Source organism: Thunnus maccoyii, chromosome 7 (genome assembly GCF_910596095.1).
Source record: "Thunnus maccoyii chromosome 7, fThuMac1.1, whole genome shotgun sequence".
Taxonomy (NCBI): Eukaryota; Metazoa; Chordata; class Actinopteri; order Scombriformes; family Scombridae; genus Thunnus; species Thunnus maccoyii.
Window position 1 is genome coordinate 13,545,799 of NC_056539.1, and position 21,296 is coordinate 13,567,094.

The 21,296-nt window shown below is 39.1% G+C and overlaps 1 protein-coding gene across 2 annotated transcripts in view; it reads right to left on the bottom strand.

Moving 5' to 3' along the window:
* The window catches only part of slc44a5b (solute carrier family 44 member 5b), a 36,569-nt gene that overhangs the window by 4,733 nt on the left and 10,540 nt on the right, over positions 1–21,296 (bottom strand). For both annotated transcript variants that reach the window (XM_042416777.1, XM_042416776.1), the window contains exons 2-20: positions 17,542–17,590; positions 11,609–11,682; positions 9,710–9,794; positions 9,273–9,357; positions 9,026–9,139; positions 7,738–7,798; positions 7,511–7,634; positions 5,535–5,618; positions 5,038–5,150; positions 4,701–4,832; positions 4,231–4,330; positions 4,029–4,121; positions 3,771–3,858; positions 2,966–3,228; positions 2,408–2,502; positions 2,208–2,311; positions 1,997–2,070; positions 1,489–1,559; positions 697–785 (exon numbers count right to left, since the gene is read on the bottom strand). In XM_042416777.1, the coding sequence (XP_042272711.1) occupies positions 697–785; positions 1,489–1,559; positions 1,997–2,070; positions 2,208–2,311; positions 2,408–2,502; positions 2,966–3,228; positions 3,771–3,858; positions 4,029–4,121; positions 4,231–4,330; positions 4,701–4,832; positions 5,038–5,150; positions 5,535–5,618; positions 7,511–7,634; positions 7,738–7,798; positions 9,026–9,139; positions 9,273–9,357; positions 9,710–9,794; positions 11,609–11,682; positions 17,542–17,590 (1,898 nt within the window). The remainder of the gene's footprint in view (positions 1–696; positions 786–1,488; positions 1,560–1,996; positions 2,071–2,207; positions 2,312–2,407; positions 2,503–2,965; positions 3,229–3,770; positions 3,859–4,028; positions 4,122–4,230; positions 4,331–4,700; positions 4,833–5,037; positions 5,151–5,534; positions 5,619–7,510; positions 7,635–7,737; positions 7,799–9,025; positions 9,140–9,272; positions 9,358–9,709; positions 9,795–11,608; positions 11,683–17,541; positions 17,591–21,296) is intronic.

Consider the following 21,296-nt stretch of genomic DNA (forward strand, 5'->3'; position numbering starts at 1 on the left):
ATGGTCCTTGCTCGTGAACTAAGAAGAAAGTATGAAACTTAAGTGTACACTTGTCCGTGGGGTGTACTTTGATCACTGATCGCTGCTACACATTTGCAGAGCCAAACTGCATCCTTCACACCACATGTTCTTTCTATCCTGGAGACAGGTGAGGTGTTATGGTGAGGGGACATGGTGTTATGAGGATATGAATTAATCAGATCCCACTGCCTGGACCTGCATCTAACTCCTTGTGGAAATGAGCAGCAAGTCACCAAGTAGCACTGGCTTTATACTAAATTACCTCTATTTTTTTTTTTTTTTACATAAATGCTTTTTAAATTTCATTAATTAATCTTTTGCAAATATGTGTGAAAAGTAAAGGCATAAGACAAGCTGAGGAGAAAGCAGTTGTCCCTAAAAAATACTTAATTATCATATAAAATATTTTAGTGGTATATTACAGGAGAAAAGTGAAAGAATTTTCATATAATATATTTGTCCAACTAATTCTCCGACTGTATTTTAATCTTTTGTTATTTTATCAAAACACAATTAAAGGAGCGAGGAGGGTCTGGATAAAATCCTTTGTATGCACAGTGAATAGTCCAAGTCAGAATAGAAACATATCTCAATCTGCCAAAGCAACTGGATTCAATCTCAGTTGTTATTGCTGTAACAATTACTTATTAAATAGCCCACATTTGAATTCCTTACCAGAAGGGGGACCCAGTAGTAATTTAGGGATGGCACCTCCTCTTGAATGACTGGTATTTTACGTGTGAAGAAGAAAAATGCAAGAACACCTGGAAAACATAAAAAATATTTAAACAACATATACAAATTTATATAATAAAACGTTGTGAACAGTACTTTTTAAAAAATTAAAAAGTACTCTCATGAAAAAAGGGAAAGAATTCTCTTCAAACATTATTCTGTCATTATTCTGTCTGTTTAAAAACAGTGAGTATTGGTTCTTGTGAAAAACAACTGATATTAGAGAGTTAAATGCAATACTTTATAAACCTTTTATGACTAAACGTATTTAAGAACATTTTGGACAAATCAACCAGGAGGGTTTAAGTCAAAAGGCAGCACAAGTAACTCTAAAATTTTTAAATCTGGGGCTCCAGGAAGCTATAATTTGTTAAAGGGGAATAGTCAAGGGCTTACAAACATACCTACTCTAATACATTCAGTTCAACAAATCTTATATTAGTGAAACCTAAGGACAAATCCCAAATACTGTAAGTGATTAGGCAGTGCAAAAATAAATAATAAATGTTTAGGTTTAAATTAAGATCTTTAAGACCTGCAGACAACCTGTGCTGAAGTAAATTTCGCAAACTGAGTGGAAATAGAGTATATGTGTGGCAAAACTAACTGGAAGTGAGTCAATTTATCATCTTCCTAATATTCAGGAGAATTTTTAATCCTGTTTCTTATGCAGTTTTTTGTCTGTACCCCTATTTATGCCATTTGACAGAGTGCCAGTGACATTAAACTCACCAACACTTCCTGAAATAACCAGTTTTCCCAAGAAGAGCACAAAATCTGTCACCTTGTCCAGGACAGTCACCCTACAGAGCAGGCAGAGAGAAGTCACAGTGAAGGACAAACACAGACACCAGAGAAACAGAGAAGGCACTGTCATGCACTGAGACACCAACTCAAGAAATATCTGTGAAAGAGCACACACCATAAAATACATGATGGTGAGTAGGTTAATTAGGAGAAATGCTCAACTGCTTGACACACTGATTGATTGTTTCACCGATTTGTATGCAGTAAATCCACATATTTTTAACTTTTCTTTGAGACAGAATCTAACATTTAAATTTTTTTTTTCTAGCATATTAACAGACTCTTCCTGATGTAATTCTACCCATTAAAATGGTCAAATTTAACTTAATGTTATGCTAAGAAGCACTGAGAGTGTCTCTCAGCTGCAAGTCATCTGTACTCTGACCCTTTTCAGACGTGTAGATCTAACAGAGACGTATAAGAAAGGTCTTACCGAATAATATTCCTCATCAAGAGGAAGAAAGCGTCCTTGGAAGAGGTGCAGAAGTTCTTTCCATATATTGCTATCTGTTGAGAAAAAAGTAGAAAGTGCTTGGTAGAGGGTAATTAAGTACAAGCCAGGTCAATTAACAGCTCAACTGCTAACAGATACTTAATAATAAATCAGTCCAAATTATTGGCAAAACAGATGTTCCTTCACTCACCATAATGTACGCATTTCTGTTTAGAAACTTGATGAAATGTTCCAGGCACCAGAAGCAGCATTTGAGGCAGCAAAGCATGAATCGAGTGCATGCATTTTGAGAACCTGGGAAAATATCATCAATCCTCAACATCCCATTTGAAATGATCATTAACTTGTGTGAGAGTGGGAAGATCAGAGTCTTAAAGAGTTACGGGTTACCTTTCAGTTTTTGATCCAGGTACTCGAGAACAAGTCGGACCATCTGCACCACAGCGAGGATCAGAGAACCGAAGGCGAGGGAACCTGTGTGATAACTGTGACACAAGAAACCAAGTGGAATAATGAATATTTGAACATTTGTGTAGGCAGCATGTCCTCCTTGTTATCTGTAAAAACTAAATTTATTTTATATATTACAAGTAAACTAATGAAAATCCCACCAACATCTTAGTAGATTCAATACATGCTCATACTGGAAAATCACTTTATTTGATTTCTGCTATTCATGAGTCCCAAATGTGACTTTTGTTCATACTTAATTTTATAGAGGTAAAATAAATGGCAAATCAAAATTGTAAAGAAAGAACAGAGCACAAGAATACAGCATGAATTTATAACAGATTATAACAGACACAACAGATTTGTGAACCATGTTTGGTTTGGAGAAAAGCTATTCATCGATCTGTGTGTTTCAAGTTTATGTGTAAATCCATCCAGATTTTTTTTTTTTTTTTTTCACTTTTCACATCCAGCGTCTCTGTCCATGCAGCTACCTACCGTATGGCTCTGCTAAATGAAGAGTAGAGGGGGCATTCAGGGATGTCTTTTGGCTTCTTCAGGGCCCAGTAGTAGGATGCAAAGGCCCCGGCCAGGGTGCACTGGCCCAGGGCGATGGTAAAGTTGACCAGCCAGAGGAACACAAACAGGTTGCAAAGATGGAGGACTAAGATGTAGCGGTGGTACATGCTCTCCCCACCATAGAAGGCAAACATGCATTGTGATCCGGGGCACACTTTGGTGATATTGGTCTGACTGAAATTCTGAGAGAAAGACACAAATTTGATCTTGATGTGTAGTTGGATGGTAGTATTGTGATTTAACATTTGCTTAAATATTTCTGTTACACTTAATTTGAAACGAGTGAAAGTACACTACTAATCACAGACTAACACTTAATGATATCTATGGGATTTGAGGAAATCCTGCATTTATTCCAGGTTTGTGTAACCACATAGCCTATAAATGCTTTAAGATACACAAACCGGGGAGGGCAGGCAGGCTGATAAATAATATCTGTCACATAAGTGTTCATAGCTGTCAACCACTAATGTGATCACTATTTACGTCACAGCAGATTGATTTCAATGGTTCTAACACAGAACTCACTTCTAGCTATCAAATTTTACTTGTTACTTTACTTACATTCACTTTGATTGATTATAGTTGAGTGTGATGAAAGAATCTGACTAAGAAATATTTCGAAGAGGAAGAAGTTGCAGAGAAAGTAAACTGTTACAAGAACAAAGAACCAGATATTTCTTCAGTAAATGCACTTCACTGTGTAAGAGAGGGTGACGCTAACCTTTGGGCTGCATGTGAGGTTGGCATACATGCATTTATCGTCAGCAGACATGACCTTGTAGACTGCATGACCAGATGATGCTAAGAAGCTGAGGGCAAACTAGTTAAGGGCAACACAAAGTCCAACAAAATGTGCTCAATACAACAATCACCAACTACTTAATAAAATGTAGTCAATTTAGTTTGAATACTTCACTTACATACAGTGTTTCTGAACAGATAAAACAGTTAATCAATACGCCTGAGGTTGGAAGGATACACTGCTGTGACGGCCCAGTAAGCAATGCAGATGGCCAGAAGGAAAAAGGTGATGATAGGGTAGAAAAGAGCGGACATGATGTAACTGATGGCCCTAGAAACAAAAAAGATTGAACATCATTTTGAATTGCGTTCTATGTATGAAAAATGTCAAACATACCATTTGATTTTAGGGCGTCAACTGACTTTTTATTCATACTTACCTGCTTCCCTCCTTCAGTAATGCAATAGCGATTCGCAGCCTCGTCCTCAGAAATATCAGCATAATCACAATGATGAACTCAATCACAGCAAGTGAGATCACTACAAAACAGATGACACATTTTATTATTAGTCAACGCACTTGTTGTCCATTGTTGTACATTGATATGTTTTAACATGACACTTAATCATATGAAAGTTTAACCCAAGTTAGTAAATAATAATAATTTAAATCACTGTATCACTACAGAAGAATCTACAGAGATAGAAGACGCATTTGCTATAATTTTGGTTCTGCAAAGCAATATGTGTTTGGGGTCTAACGTCTGTTGAAATAACCTGAGATAAAAATACATGGTACCACAAGGCACACAGAGCAGGAACAGCCAACTGACATTTGTTATGTAACATAAAGCTCACATAATAAAATACAAAGTGTGAAGTAAAGCTATATTAGTGGATGACAACATACTGAAGATGAGCCACGTCTGGCTGAGCTGAAGGTAAATGCTGAAATCTGTCTGGAAGCCGATATCAGAAATGGTGACATTAGCACCTGGCTTCCCACTCAGCATACTGTACTCCCAGTAGCAGTGCCAGATACCTGAAAGACACAGAGAAATGAATGAAAGCTAGGAAAAGATGCAACAAAGTAAGACAAATATAAATCTCATACAGTTTGCCATGACAACAGAACTGTTCACAACGAGATAGTTGAAAAAATCAAATGTAAATATGTGGGCAGCAACTCCAACCTGTGTACACAGTGCTACGTAACGCAGTAGCCACCAGCAATGGTGCATACTCACCGTAGCCAACCACAGCGATGACAACAAAGACAATGAACCACAGGAGCACATCAGCAGTGTAGCGCAGCAGCAGGATGAAGAGCAGACTGACCACCATGGTTATCACCAGACCACTGCAACAACCCAAACACATACATACTGGGAACTGACCACCATTCGCAAGTAAAATTTGACAAATACATATACAGTTCAAAGAATTTGTTGAGGCCTGTGTGTGTGTGTGTGTCCCACATATGTATGTTTTACCACAAAGAAATTAATCTAGACTTTTAATTTAGTAAATAGCAGCTAATCTGGTGATATTTAAATCGCCTACCTGCTAAACCCCACCAATTTACGGCTTCAAGCAGGTGCAACAGTAAGAGGTATTTGCATATAAAATTTTCATCATTAATTTCACTGATGGGTCAGAGAAGTTTCTCTGCCCACAGAGGAGCACATAATCTATAAAGAGAAATGAAGACATGAAAATCACCAAAAGCCACGGCCATTCTTACATGAGGATCCAGTCCCAGGAATTTGCATAATCCTCAAAGATCTTAATGCCAACTTCTTTGGCATTCAGCAGATTGGCGATACCTCTGTGACACAGGTGAAAAGTGGGAAGGTGGGAAATAGAGGAGGTGACAAAAAAGAGATTTAATAAGAACACAGATAGGGACTGTGGCAGGCTTGTGTTATTTCCTCTCACAGTTTATTAGACTTTTTCAAAAACATTTTGACACTTTATCTTTAATTCTCCCACAGGGAAACAAAAATGAATACAGTTTCAAAATGCTTTGAAATGCAACCTCATAATCTCAGGTTATGAGGGTGTGGAGGAAAAAAAAAAGTTTAATATCATTGAGCCAAAAAACAGCATTAGTGTTACTGAAGCGCTATTAAGCAATAGTTCTACAGTATGGCAGTGAATGGTAGAGTAGCATGTAACTAAATGTGATACAGAGGAGCACCTGGTGAAATAATACATAGTAATGGATGTGTTTATTTCTGATCACAATACAGGTAAGTGTGTAATAACCAATGGGAACAAATACACAACATAAGATTGTTTTTTAAAAAAAACAAAAAACAAAAAACAAAACAAAACTGTTTTACTTGTTGCCTGAATTAATCTCTAATTAAAAAACCGTGTTTTAATTTTTTAAGACAAAAATATCAACTAAAGACAAATTATTCAGCATAAAATATAATTATTAATTTGTTGAATTCAAAGAGTGTATTTAAATAACTCTGGTAATATGAATTGTAAACATCACACACTATAAACTTCTTTGGGATGAACTAATTCAAGTGTTATTTAACTAACTACAAGACTGGTAGCAATGTCAGAACACGACTACTGCATAGGACTGACTGCAGACTGAGGTCCCAGACATGCTGCCCTATGACTCAGTTAAATCTCTCAAGTACAGACAGAGGAGAGATGGAGGACAAGCTAACATTTCTATGGAAAAAACACTGAAAGCAGTTCTAAAAACCAGCTGCATGATCAAGAGCTCTAACTGAGTTGCCTAAAGGTCAGTGCAACCCTGTCCATAGAGAAGAGTCTGGATCATATCCAGCACTGTTATGTAAACTTGTATTCATATCTAGATGAAGGAAGCAAACGTATTGACCACCAGGGGGCACCACATCACTCTCTATTGTATTTGAAACAGACGGTGCACAGCAATTCATAAAGAAGTGGATTGACTTCATGTTAAGTGGCAGATATATGCCATGAACAGTTATTAATCTGTCCTAATTTCCCTCCACTGTTGCAGATGGAGGTATGAAACAGAAACAGATTTTTCTTGGTGATGAATAGCACATGTGGGAGGGTTAGTCTACACAAAGCCACTGACTACAGCGGAGGCAAGGTTAAAAAGCTGAAATAAATCATTTTTGAGACCTTTCCACTCCTTGCTGTATGGCGGTTACTTGGCTACAAAAAGAAAAGCATTAAAACATATTACATTACCAGGTAATTCAGGACAAATGACATTTAATCACAGCAAACACCGAATCATGTATGTTTATGTCATCAGCTCACTGGTTAAATACATGATTTCTCTGCTTATCCTATATCAGCCCATTAACATGTTGATAGCATATGTTTACAAAGCAGCTGTTATAAGCTTGTAGGAACCCCTGAAGTTCTACTGTTGAACTTGTAGGTAAGCTGCATGTTCATGCAATAAACATGCAAATGACTGTGAATGTGTTTGGACACATTCCTGGGCATTAGTGACATGCCCACTTATCCTACCCTGTAATATCTGTCCAGAGCTCTCTGGGTGCAGAGGCGGCAGCCCTATTGATGGTATAACAGTTTTAAAACACTTTCATATACAGGATATATTATCATACATATTCTTTTACCTCAGCAAGAATTCTCAATCTAATGTTTGTGACTTTTTTTTATATGCATAGCTTAACTGGTTAAACAACAAAAAGACAAAGATTTGCTTTGCAGGGAAGCAGGACTTACTTGGCAGCGTCTTTGAGGTCATTGACACTTCTCTGTTTATTGACACCGTCATTGAAGATGGTCTGATTGGCTACAGTTAAAATTCCATTTCTTGTAATGAAATCAGGGAAGCACCGCTGAAGAACTGAAAGACATTTTAAAAAATGTTTGTCTTAAGTGGTTCGGCAAACAAATAATGAGCTGCCGCTGCTGTGTTGCTGTGTTTACAGTGTTTCAGATTCACTTACAAGGTCTGCTTGGCACGATCATAGATGGGCAGTCTTCATCTCGTAAGACTTCTGCAACTGACTGAAAGGGAAATAAAGGGGACAATGATCTAAACAAGAGAAAACAAGATTTATCATGGACCATTTATTCACCACAGTTTTGGAGTGATCTTTCTATTGTTTAAATCAGTTGTGTGGGTTTCTGTATTATGTGGACTTGTGTGCCTGGCTGCTGTTTATACAGTATTTCTTGTTAGGGACAACAGTGATTAAAACTGTAACTTAAGAAGGATTCAACATAATGATTATACACTGTTAAATTTTAGATGAATACAAAGTTTAAACCAATGAATCAGATAGTTAATAACAGAGGCAAGAACAATCAGTATTTTTTCCAAAAATTAAAACTGTGATCAGAATAATAACAATCTTATTTACAGATAGCACTTCAGCAACATCTAATTTTCAGTGATAGTAGCATTAAAAGTATTAATATTGCTTTTCCTGAAAAAGACCAATAATCAGTGGTGACAGTGATGGACTAAATCCTGTCTGATGTAACACTGTCATACTTGAGATGATGTGGGAAGAGGAATCGATGATTCGGTTCAAACAGTATGACTGAGTTGTTAGGTGCTCCCACACACAATCTCACTTTCTGGATCTTACACACCATCATTCCAACGTCATCGTCACTGAACTGCTGCCAGCTGACAGAACAGGGTTGTGATGTGCATCAGTGGCTGCTAGCTCACTTCCGCCTATCTTTCAAGACGCATTCTAATAAACTCTCCATTAAAATGACAGTAGAGATAAAATTGATGAAATCTGAGGATTTATTACTTTTGATGTTTGAAAGCTATATTAGGTATTATTTTCTTGTAAAATTATATTTGATGTGTTTACAACAAGAGAAGAGGACCTAAACTCTCGTAATTTAGACCTCGTAGTATCCCTTTTTTGCAATAAAATTCTGGAAATAAATATACACACTTCTCAGACCTAAAGAAGTGACATCTGGAACTACAAATCGTCTCTGAAACAACAGCAAGCGAACTCTTGTCTAGAAAAAGTTGAACTCACCAATATTTCACTATTGAGTTGTTAACATACAACAAAAGACACAAATGTCAATTTCTCAAACAATTTTGATTTAATATACTGTACTGTATCTTTGGTGACAATCTATGTACATGAATTGTCCAACATGTATGGTATGTATGGTCTTTCTTTACACAGAAGGCATTGTGTTCAAAGACTCAGCCAGTTCACAAAACAACAAAACAGACCACTAACCACTATCTCTCACCTTACTGCCAATCTCAAAGCCCGGTTTGCAGAATTGCTTGTAATATTCCCAGTTTTTGGTATTCTGCGCATCCAGGAGAGTGGCAAATCTGTCAGGGCACTTGGAGACACAGAGCTGGAGGAGGCAACACATTCTCTTAATGAGAAAGCCCATCAATCTTGCATAATCAAGCGTGGAGGAGAAGTTGGAGAGGAACATAAAACCTTGTGAAATGTGCTGCTAGAAGGGGCTTCATTCAATGTCTTACCTGGGTTGTAGGGCACTGGAGGTTAATTAAAACTGCAGGATTGGCACATTTCAACATGTTGAAGTAGAATAATTTGGTTTTGTTTCTGTGGAGACAAATGATGAAGACAAAGAGAGGAGTCAGATTAGAAGGATTTAAAAGACTGAGAAATCAGCCCATTACTGTGCAATGTTTTATCAGAAAGCATTTACACACATGCATACACACGCACACACACATGCACACGCACACACACACACTCATACTCACACACACACTCACACACACAGTATACGGTGCGTTAAAGTTTGCCATAATTAATCACAAACCATCTCCATGATTTGTGGTCAAAGCCTCCTGCTAGTGTAAAGATAACTGTGAAAAGCTGACGGACAAATTTGGGGAACATAATTATTCCAGTGTACAAGAATTTAAGAGGCTGATATTTTTCCACTCACGCATTAAGGGTCCCCTGCTGGCCACAGAACTGACCGTGGCTGTTGGTCGGATAGACGACCTTCCTGGGGTCGCCGTGGATCCAGGCTGAAAACATATCACATTTTTCCATTTGAATTATATATACTTTTACATGGTAGACACATACTCCTAAAACTTGCTGCATTACTGCCATGTTCCACCTACTGAGGTATAAGAGGCCACTGGTCAACTCATTACCCTCCTTTTCAGTCTCTCTGAGGTCCTAAATGACATATGCTATCAGTATTAGGGTGTGTGAATCTGAGAGCCTGTCTAGTTTTCTATATAACAGAGGAATTACTTGCTACCTAAGGACAAGCATTGCATCATTATTAAGCCATCATCATCATTATTAAACAGCTGGATCTCTTAGATCAAAGAGGGTCCTGTATAAATCAAGAAGACTCCTGAATGCTGTGAGTGCATCAGACCAAGGTTATGTGTGTCTCTCTGTGGACTAACTGAGGAGAACAAATAACCAACAAAATTAAAAACACTAGACCACAATGGAAATCTATTTGGAGGGCTGCATGTATGCATATTAATTGAGAAGAAACATCTACACGGAAAAAAAACAACAACAAAAAAATCAATCCAGTTTAATTTGTTCTGTTTCTCAAGATAGGAGTAGCAGTAACCCTAAAATTCAATTTACTAAGCAATTCTTGTGTTTCAACTGTTTGCCCAACCTGAACAACACAAGTGTTAGGGCCTTTCACCTTGCCAGTCAATGAAGGATTGTGCTGAATGTGAAACAGCACAACAAAGGCAGTCTACAAGTCTTTGACACGACAAGGATGATGAAACTGAAAAATTATGCAGAAAGAACACAAAGTTCTCCAGCTGATTGCTGACATGTCAGTATCTATTTGAAGTCGCATCTATTGTCAAGGTTCCTGCTCTATCAAATTATTGGGAAACAGAAGTCTTTCCCATGCAAAGATTGAGATGTGACTCCACTGACAACAAGATGGCCAGGGATGGCACTTGTAGTGACAGTATTGGGATTAATTTGTGATGTACATTATACATGTGTGAAAAAGGAAGAAAGAAATGTATCATCATTTGTGCTGGCTGTAAAAGGAGGTGTATTTGTATAAGAAAGGGGTAAAGAAAAGTGTCAGAAAGCAAAAAAGTAAAAGAAAAAAATAAAAGTGTAAAGAGAAAATTATTTAAGAGAAGAGAGAAAGATAAAAGGGTAAAGAAAGAAAGAAAGAAAGAAAGAAAGAAAGAAAGAAAGAAAAAAAGAAAGAAAAGGAGAGCTGATGTAAAGATTCACTTGGCCTCAGTCAGTTGCAGACAAAGTAGACACTCTTTCACACTTGGTTGAACTGAATGGCTTCAAGAAAAATTGAATGAATTGGGAGACAAATGTAATCAATGGTCACCCAGTCAAAAACTCGACAGGGACATCAAAAACAGCTTTAGTAGCACGATCACCTCATGTCAATATACAGCAGAGTGAGCCATACAAGCTGTATGTTGTAGCGTAACTCTCGTTTATTAAAAGATTAACCCATTCTCTGGGGGAGCTGCATTTTTCAACTCCCACACACTTTTCACAATCAGACATTTTGTTGAATAACCCACCATGAAATGATAAATAAGTCAAACAAAGAAAACAGCTTGTTTTCTCCTTAAGTGTTGGTGCATCCTGTGGAGAGGATCTGTCCTGTTTTGTTTGTGGTAATTATTGTCAGACAAAAACTTACAAACAAAGCACACACTTTCCATTCACCTTTCCATCCAATTCACCAGCTAGTTGTTATTACTTTCTACAACTTCCAGACCACAACCAGACCAGTACATATCACCACCGTTGTGCATGTGCACGTTTTTTTGTGTCATTATGAGACTTTGTGGCAATGTGTCAGACTCACCCACAGTACCCAGGGCGATGTAGCCAAGGATGACAATAATGAAAATAATACAGCAAACCACATCAGTGCAGCTCCTGGGAAAGAAAAAAAAAAGATGTGAGAACAAGTAGTAGATCAATGACATAGGAAACCAAGATTACGTGAGAAAAATAAGGTGATTTATTGAATGGATGGTCGGTTATTTAATGCCTTTGTCCAAATCAGTATCATTTAGTGATGCGTCTCCAGGGGGAATTGAATTCATTTACAGAAGGGGGGGCAGAAAGACATTAAGTAATGGATTTGTTTTAGATATATTATTTGTCTGTGCTTGTGTGACCTCGTGTATAAACCCCAAAAACTCCATATATACAGTTTTGAGTGTTTATTATTAAGATTACAGTGGACACAGGCACTGCCTTTTATTTGCTGTTTGCTTCCTCAGTGCTTGAGATGGCATTATGGTTGTCTCTAACCTCAGATTTAGATTTGATGTGGTTTCAAGGCACACAGCTCATCAAGTGTTGTTATGAAAACTTCATCAAGTAAGTGGTAGAATGTAAAAGTTAACAATACATTTCTCGTCTAAAGGAGAAAAAAAATGCTGTGGGTTTAACCATTTTATTGCTGGTAATCATAACATTAACCTGACGTGCCAGATGGATTGTTACACTGAACCATTTTGGAAAAGGGCAGGTACTTTCAAAAAATACATGGCAGGTGATTGGATGAACCATCTGTCCATCACTGTCTATCACTGTCTCCCCTTACGAGGCAGCTGGGTTCACATTGCTGATTGGTCCTTACCACCGGTGGTTCGGATCAATCAGCATAACTTGAAGCACAACTTGACACAAGCGCATAACTTGAAGCCTGACAAAATAGATTCTCACGTGATGTTGTAATCTCACGATCTTGTGAATCAAGCTGCCTCACAAAGTAATCATTGCATAGCTGCTGTATGGCAAGTGAGTTTGAGCTCTATATCTGGGTACTTGCTACCAGGCATGACAAGGTGTCAACTTTACACTATGTTCTCAGAGAAACTGTGGTAGAGCTCCCCGGACTTTCTAATGAGGCTCTGGATCCCCCCAGAGTTAACTGTCCCACAGGCACACAGACAGCTATTTGAAGGTTGCTTCTCTCTCCACAGGAGCCTCAGTCTGCTGGTTTAAAGCAGCGTCTCTGAGTCTCTCCCTCTCTGAATCTTTCTTCACTGTCTCCCTCCCTTAACAAGCTTTCTTCCCATCCTTTCCACCCTGAGAAAGGCTGCCAGTCCAGCCCCTTCTCAGTCCTTAGTTTCAAAACTATTCAGACGATGTGCATTAAGCCCAGCCTTTGAATAAAGCCAAGCTCAATACACTGTGCACAGTAGTACCATACAAGAGACATATGTAGCCCGCCAAACACCATATGCTACGCAAATTGACTTGGCCCTCATCTCCTCCATTTCAACCCTTCTCCTCTTTCACCCAGAAGAGCAAAGCCAAGGTCAAAAGGAGGCCTGTGCTCAGATATGCAACACGTTTGCAGTTCTTTGAAAAGAGAAATGTCCTTGTATTGCATGCAGCATGGTTACAGGGTTCTAACCACATGGTTCCATACATACACCACATATGTGCTGCTTTTCAGCCTCCAAATATCATTTCATTATTAACTAGCAGACAATCAAGAAAGACAAGAGCATAGATGCACACAGAAGATATCAGCTGAGGAGCAAACCATACTATAATAAAGTCTTTAAATAGGTGCAAATAAGTTTATTGAATGCACTTTTATGAGACACATATAACTATTTAAAATATATGCTTAGTGTAGCCTCTTAGATTAAGGGTCAGCTGTGTAATTTAGGCTTGCATCATAAATTATCCTGGAATGTTTGCAAGTGCAGCTGGAATTATGAGCTAATTTTTATGGGCCCGAATTAATAACTGCTGCAAGCTTGCAATCTATGTTAAAGGGCTGCTTTGGTAGATTGGTTTGCTGAAATGAGCAATACAGAGGACTGGAAATCTTTCCTGTCCCAGCAGGGCAGCTAATATTGCTTGTTTCTCATTTCAGAATAAGATGTTTCTACTATCACCACTCTTATCTGAATAACAAATTAAGAATGTAGAAACCTGCAAATTCAAAATGTGATATCTTCTCTCATAGCCTGGTCAGCACATGTGGGGCTGATAATAATTGACCCAAAGACCATCTGCTCTGTATCTTCAGGCAAACATCCAAACATCAGCTGGAGCCTCTGTTAGATGACATTTGATGACAAAAGACTAAAAGAGCAGTTGGAGATAAGGCTTAGGGACTTGTGACACATATCAAGCTGCATTTTTCTGAAAGCACAGCAATTATTTTTTGGAGATAAAGAAACAAAAGAAGCTAAAGTGGAAACATCTCTGCCTGGTGAAGACAGCCACAGTTTTACACTGACAATAAATATGAAGACAACCTGCAACACCACCAGCAAAGCTGTTGTTAATATTGTGCATATTATTAACAAAGGGAGACAAGGGAGTATGATTTCATTTCATTCAAAAAGAAGAAAGGGAAGAGCTGTCTGGGTTGCCATGGAGATGGTTGCATTCCTGGTCTTTGAATCCCTCTTCATCCTTTAGCTAGTAGATAAGTTAGCTGTCACTCAGACACACATCATCTGTAATTAGAGCAGGTGGAGATCTGAGGGGTGGGACTGTAAAGCCAACGTTGCCCTTTCCACCGTCATGTGACTGTTACTGTCTTTTATCTAAACTCCCTCGTATAGACCCTGCATTATTAAGACAAAGTGCAAACACAGCACCACAGTACTAATACAAAGTCACCTTTGAAGCCTGCAAAGGTGAGTGTTGAAGGGAAGCTGACAATGTGAGGAGAGTGAGAACAATTCTGCTTTGTTCTCTTATATCAGGAAAGCAGGCCACATAGGCCCCGTTCACACCTGGCATTAAAATGTGTCTTGGGTGATGTGATCACAAGCGGATAGTTCTAAGTACAGGTGTGAATACACCCAAGACGCACTGAGGGTGCATTGAGATCCAATCACTCACACCATATTCTGAGGTGGTCTGGGCCGCATATGGCCACAATTGAATGTGTTCTGGGCCACAGTGAAGGACCGCCTACTCAACTGATGTCCTCTGTATAAGCGTACGTACTCATTCACGCGCCAATAGCATCATATTAAGGTGCGAAACAATAAGAAGAGGCCACAACAACAGGCAAAATGGATTCTCGTGGATGGAGTACACATGAAACATGCTGTCTGATTTCCATTTGAGCTGAAGAGTTTTGATTTTGCCCATGTGCCAAGGTCTTTGCAAACATCTTCTTTTCCGGCATACTAGGCACAGGAAGTGCATTGCTGCCTCCTGCCAGTTACAGACAACAATGCATTTGGTCTTTGCAGACAGAAATGATGTATATGTTTATTTGTATATAGAGCGAGGAAGTGAGATCCACTCACAAGTGGTCACTCGAGATGCAAGTGGAGACGCACTCTAATGCCAATGTACTTAGAGCTGTCCACTTGGGATTGGATCACCCAAGACGCATGTTAATGCCAGATGTGAACAGGGCCATGGACTGTAAGTCAGATCCAAAATATGATCAAACTGGCGTCACTCCAAAACGTCAGCTCTCCTCAGATGTCACTTGCACATACATATAGGGACCAAAGCATTGCCCTGCATGTGTACTGTGCTGGCAGGCAGTGGTGCTTTGAAAGAAAAAAAAATCTCTGTTGATGGGAAACTTTTGTGTCAGTGCTTTATTTGCAAGGCTGATATTCTGCAGGAGCCAAGGTGACACAGATGGCAGCAGTGCCACAGAATAGCGTGGGTGCCACTGTGGTGTGAATCTGCCAGACTGTCCCTGCTTTGTAACAGACATTAACAGGAAGAGATATTTGGAGGACCAGATTTGCACACAAAAGGGATATTTCTCATGGTCACAAGAGCTAAGAGGGACATAAGAGCTTAGAGTGAACAGTAACTGAGACCATGTTTCCTTTCCCAATAAATATCACGCTCCTTTAGGTATACATATGTTCAGGACTGGGCAAGATATCAATATTATATCGATATAGTGATATGAGACTAGATATCATCTTAGATTTTGGATATCGTAATATTGTGATATGGCATAATGTGTTGTCTTTTCCTGGTTTTAAAGGGTGCCTTACAGTAAAGTGATGTGATTTTCTGAACTTACCAGAAGTAAGTGACTGTTCCAGCTGTTCTATTATTTGTCTTAGTCATTATAGCCACATTACTGATGATTATTTATCAAAAATCTCATTGTGTAAATATTTTGTGGACACATCAATAGTCATCCCTACAATACTGTCGCAATATCGATATTGAGGTATTTGTTAAAAAATACTGTAAGATTTGATTTTGTCCATATTGTCCAGCCCTAATATGTTTTGATGTGAGCAAACATCTGATTTATTGGTAGACTGTGTTGTAAGTGCACATTTATAGTAAACCACACTATAAAAGGCATTATTATATTGTAACAAGCTTGTGCAGTTCTGGCTCTGTGTATATTTTTGACACTGATTATATCTGTGACATTATATTGTTTATAGCTGGAGCCAGGTTAAATTAACACTACACAGTGTCCTCTTCTGTCCGGCCTTTAGAGGACTACTCAATTATCACAGATACAGTTACTTCAGTTAGACATTGAGCTTGCATGAAAACAAGACGACCACAGAGTCAGTTCTCTCCCAGTTCTCATTAAGAAAAAGCCTCTGAGCCACAGAAACATCAAAGTATCCTTGGTGCCTTCACCCAGCTGTAGCAGTGAAATGGGCTGGAGAGGGTGGGATAAAGAGACACAGGAGGACTGAAACATGCCTTCACAGCAGCCTGCCAAACCGACACTGAACATAAAAGAGATAAGAGCCTACATTACCTCAGAAAATGACTAAATCATCAAGAAAAGCCTGTGGTGGCACCCTTGGGGGTTTTTTGCTTTATTGCAAAATTCTGCTCTTCATTGCGCTAAAGAAATCAGGTAGACTGAATGTAGACTTCATTTGAAAAATCCCATATACTTCGAGCACTTTGAGCTGAATATTATTATTATATATTTTGGAGGGAAAAACTCCTGAAGTTTTTAGTTCTGTATTTCTAAATGTAGTGGATCACATATGTTAAGCACCATCATTTTTTTGGAATGTGACCACATTTTTAAGTCCCCAAATTATCCTAAAACTTGACAATTACATGTGAATTTCCTAAGTTAAAAAAAACACACTTTTATGTGTTTTAGTTTGGTTCTATCAATGACATTTTAAACACACTGCTTTTCAAACACTATTTTGTAACAAACATGTCAAATCAAATCAATAGCAAAAACTCACTATCTGTCATGTATAGAAATGTAGCCCTCATGAGGCAAATATCAGACTGCAGTTTATCATGAGGAGTGCTTGAAAAAACAGAGACATTTCACTATCTCCTTGCAATAGCCCCAGTGATCTGTGGATTACATCCATTTTGGGTGTATCTGGCTGGTTAATAATGTGTGTCATCGGGCTAACTCCAGCCACCAGCTTGACTTATGGCCATTGATCTGTGTGGTGGAGTGGAATAGAGCTACCAGCATTCAGCCTTCAATCTTTATTAACGTAGCATGACAAATGATCAATCTATCAGCGCTCGGACAGGGGTGTGTGCCAAAAAGATTATACAACAGGCTAGTTCGATACACATCAAAGAATCAGATGTTGGAAGATAGTGACTAGTCAAAGGTCAGTTCACCCAAATCAAAAAAATACATATTTCCTTGCGAAGTCCTATTGGTATCAGTGATTGCAAAATGCAGGTAAATACAATTCAGTTTCTTCAGTGTTGACAAAATGTCTTTCAAATGTGTTTGTGAACATACATTATTAGATGAAACAACTACAGTATAAAGCAAAAGGTGGTGATAGTGAATATATGTAATACCTGTTATGAACAGGCCCTCTGAAGTTTGGGTCAAACTTGCGCGGCTCACCTATAAGACAAGCAGAGCATGGTGAGGTTAGTTAACAAGAGTTTGGAAAAGTCAAAAGGAACAGAATTAAAATTCAAGATTCAATCAAAATTAAATGTATACAGTAGATGACACAACAGCAAACCAATGTCTGGTTCATTAGCAGAGTAGGAGGATAAAAGATTGAACAAAAGAAAACAGAGAGAGAAACAGAAAATAAGAATATCAAAACAGTTATGAGCAGCATTTAAAACACTGACACCACAGAAAAGTCCCATATCACATGTTGTGTTGTGTCGTTCAACTGGCCAGGACAAACTACAGTAACTAGGCCATTTCACTTTGCAGTTCTCCTAGCGGGACTGGGATGAAGAGGGATGATCATACTAAGCGAGAGCTGTAAAAGCCAAAACAATGTAGCTAATACAGAAATATAATAAATCATTTTAACAACTCATAAGCCAAATTGTTTATCTGGGTCACAGTAAGGAAACCCCATTTGATCCAGCAGAGTAAATACTGAACCACAGTTGCAGGAACCATCAGTCACCCAAGGGGCTAACTCCAACAATGTGCACATGTAGGTGTGAAGGTGCATACATGATGAATGATGAATGCAAATGCACATGTGCATTCATCATCATTGGCTGCTTTTTTGGTGCCCATGTAGTCTCTACCCCAGATGAAACTAAGTATGACGTGTTTCTGAGGACCTATTAATCATCACACATGGAGCGTAATATCTCCAAGCAGCTGGGGCAGACTTAGGGGCAGCATGAGTGGGCCTATCTCCCATCTGTCCATTTCCCATACCGATCCTGTCAAGAGGTGTACAAGCCAGCGAGTGAGGAATGAGTACAGTCTACTACGCACTTGTAAATCTGGTGGGTCTGGGTTCTGAATGTACTATTAAATTGCATAACTCCCGAATTTAAGTTGAAAAAAAAAGACCAAAACCAAAACAAATGTATCCTAATAACATGCATGGTCTGTGTCTGATTTAGCTCATGCCTCCACCCAGGGAGCTCCACAGTCATCCAAAAACGATTAAAGACACATTAAAAACCCATAATGTTGCAATGGGTGATATCATTTTTCATTACAATGAACATGGTGAGTGTAGTTTATTTTGTAACAACTTCACAACAGCATTTTTGGTCTGTGGAGAGTAGCTGTGTGTTGTGCAGATGTCAATGAGCATGCTCAGTAATGCAGTTCTGTGAACAGTAAGTAATAAAGTAGATGGCCATGGTAATTTTCATTAACTACAAATGTTGTAGACAGCAATTAAGTGCTTGGTTGAGAAAATTTGGTAAACACAGAAATTAAATCAAACGCACCTTATCCTCTCTCTTTCTCTCTCTCTCACACACACACACACACACACACACACACACACACACAACCAGTAGTGACAACATATAAAAGCTGCATCACATAGCTGATTATCTATTTTGTTGGAAATAGTGAACATGATGATTCATTGGATATACAGTAAGTTTACCATAGAGAATGTCCCATGGAATGTTTCCCCTTTGTTAATTTAGCAGTGGCACACCACCACTGCAAAATTATGAGCGCCACTGCTAAAATTTCACATGATCATTAACATCAATGGGCTACTAATGATTTTCACTTGCACACCCTGGTTTCCATGGAATTGTTTTGAGTCATGCTCCCTCTCCTCATTCTTCAAAGGACATCTATTATGAAAGGTAGAGTAGTGTAGCTCCGTTAAGGAATAGGGCAGTCGATCCGGCAGTAAATGTACAGTACAGGCTACAGTGTGTCATTTAATAAATGCTGCAGCTTCTCAGGACCAAGAAAAGTCTTGTCTATTGTTTTCCCAATGGCTGGAAAAGTGATGGGGGTTAGCCCCAAAGTTAGCAACAATGGGTTAGCCCAACCTGACCAGGCTCACTTAGGATGAACTGACCTTTAAGGTGGACCAGCTATTCTCATTTTAGTATCAATCTCAGCCACTCTTAAACAGAGAATGGAGAAATGTCTGGCTGCTGAGTCTCTACCGAGTTTTGCTCTTGCCTGTGCTGGTCACGTTCACACAAACCATCACTATTCATCTGTCTTAATTTTTCCACAGAAAACATGGCAAAATATTTATTGTGATTGTACTTGTACCAAGACCAAATTTACACCTCATATTAAAATGTGTTTTTTGGGGTTGTTTTTTATTGGATCTCGATATGCAAATACACTAGGTAGAGCTGGCAGACTTGTCAACAAACATTGCATGCCCCAGGTCAAGGAAACTGCTGCCACGAACAGACGTCATTCATTTTCAAATCACTATTTAGGAGGGAAGACTTTTAGCTACCGCACTACTTGTAGCTCTTGAGGGGCTTGCTTTAGCTGCCAGGACTTATTTTGTGTTTGGTTTATTAGTTAAGTTTATTTGCCTGTAGTAAAACACATAGCTGCAAAAAAATTCCCTTCTCTGGCTAGAAATATAACTGATTCAGCACAATAAAGCAAGCAATTATCTGATCATGGGGTAATTCCTACAAGCAATGGCAAAAAAGGTTTCTAAATCTAATATTTCTGCATGAAAATAATGTATTGAAAAGTCAGGATGTTTCCCAAACTTCCATATGTGAATGCATGTCCACCAACTAGCCGCAACATCCATTATCTCATTACAAAGGCACCTATCAAGGGGTGGGATATATAAGGTAGCAAGTGAGCTGCCAGTTCTTGAAGTTGATGTGTTGGAAGCAGGAAAAAGAATAAGGATCTGAGCGACTTTGAAAAGAGCCAAACAATTGTGATGGCTAGACGACTGGGTCAGAGCATCTCCAAAATGGCAGGTCTTGTGGGGTGTTTCGGTATGCAGTGGTCAGTATCAACCAAAAGTAGTCCAAGGAAGGACAACCAGTAAACTGCAGACAGGGTCATGGGCACCCAAGGCTCATTGATGCACCTGGGGAGTGAAGACTAGTCCATGTGGTTCGAAGAGCTACTGTAGCACAAATTGCTGAAAAGGTCAATGCTGGCTATGATAGACAGGTGTCAGAACACACAGTGCATAACAGCTCACTGTGGGGCACTATGAGGTTACGTAGCCACAGACCAGTCAGAGTGCCCAAGCTGACCTCTGTCCAGAATCACAAGTGGACCATGGAGAAATGGAGGAAGGTGGCCTGGTCTGATGAGTCATGTTTTCTTTTACATCATGTGGACAGCCGGGTGCGTGTGCATTATTTTCCTGGGGAAGAGATGGTACCAGGATGCACCATGGGAAGAAGGCGAGCCGGCAGAGGCAATGTAATGCTCTGGGCAATGTTCTGCTGAGACCTTGGGCCCTGGCATTCATGTGGATGTTACCACCTATCTAGACATTGTTACAGACCAAGTACACCCCTTCATGGCAACATTATCCCCTGATGGCAATCTTTCAGCAGGATAATATGCCCTGCCACACTGCAAAGTTTGTTCAGGAATGGTTTGAGGAACATGACAAAGAGAGCCTTAGCTTCCAAATTCCCCAGATCTCAAACCAATCAAGCATCTGTGGGATGTGTTGGTAAAACAAGTCTAATCCATGGAGGCCCTACCTCACACCTTACAGAACTTAAAGGATCTGCTGCTAACGTCTTGGTGCCAGATTCAGAGGTCTTGTGGAGTCTATGCCTTGACGGGTCAGAGCTGTTTTGGTGGCACAAGGGGGACCTATGGAATATTAGGCAGGTGGTTTTAATGTTTTGGCTGA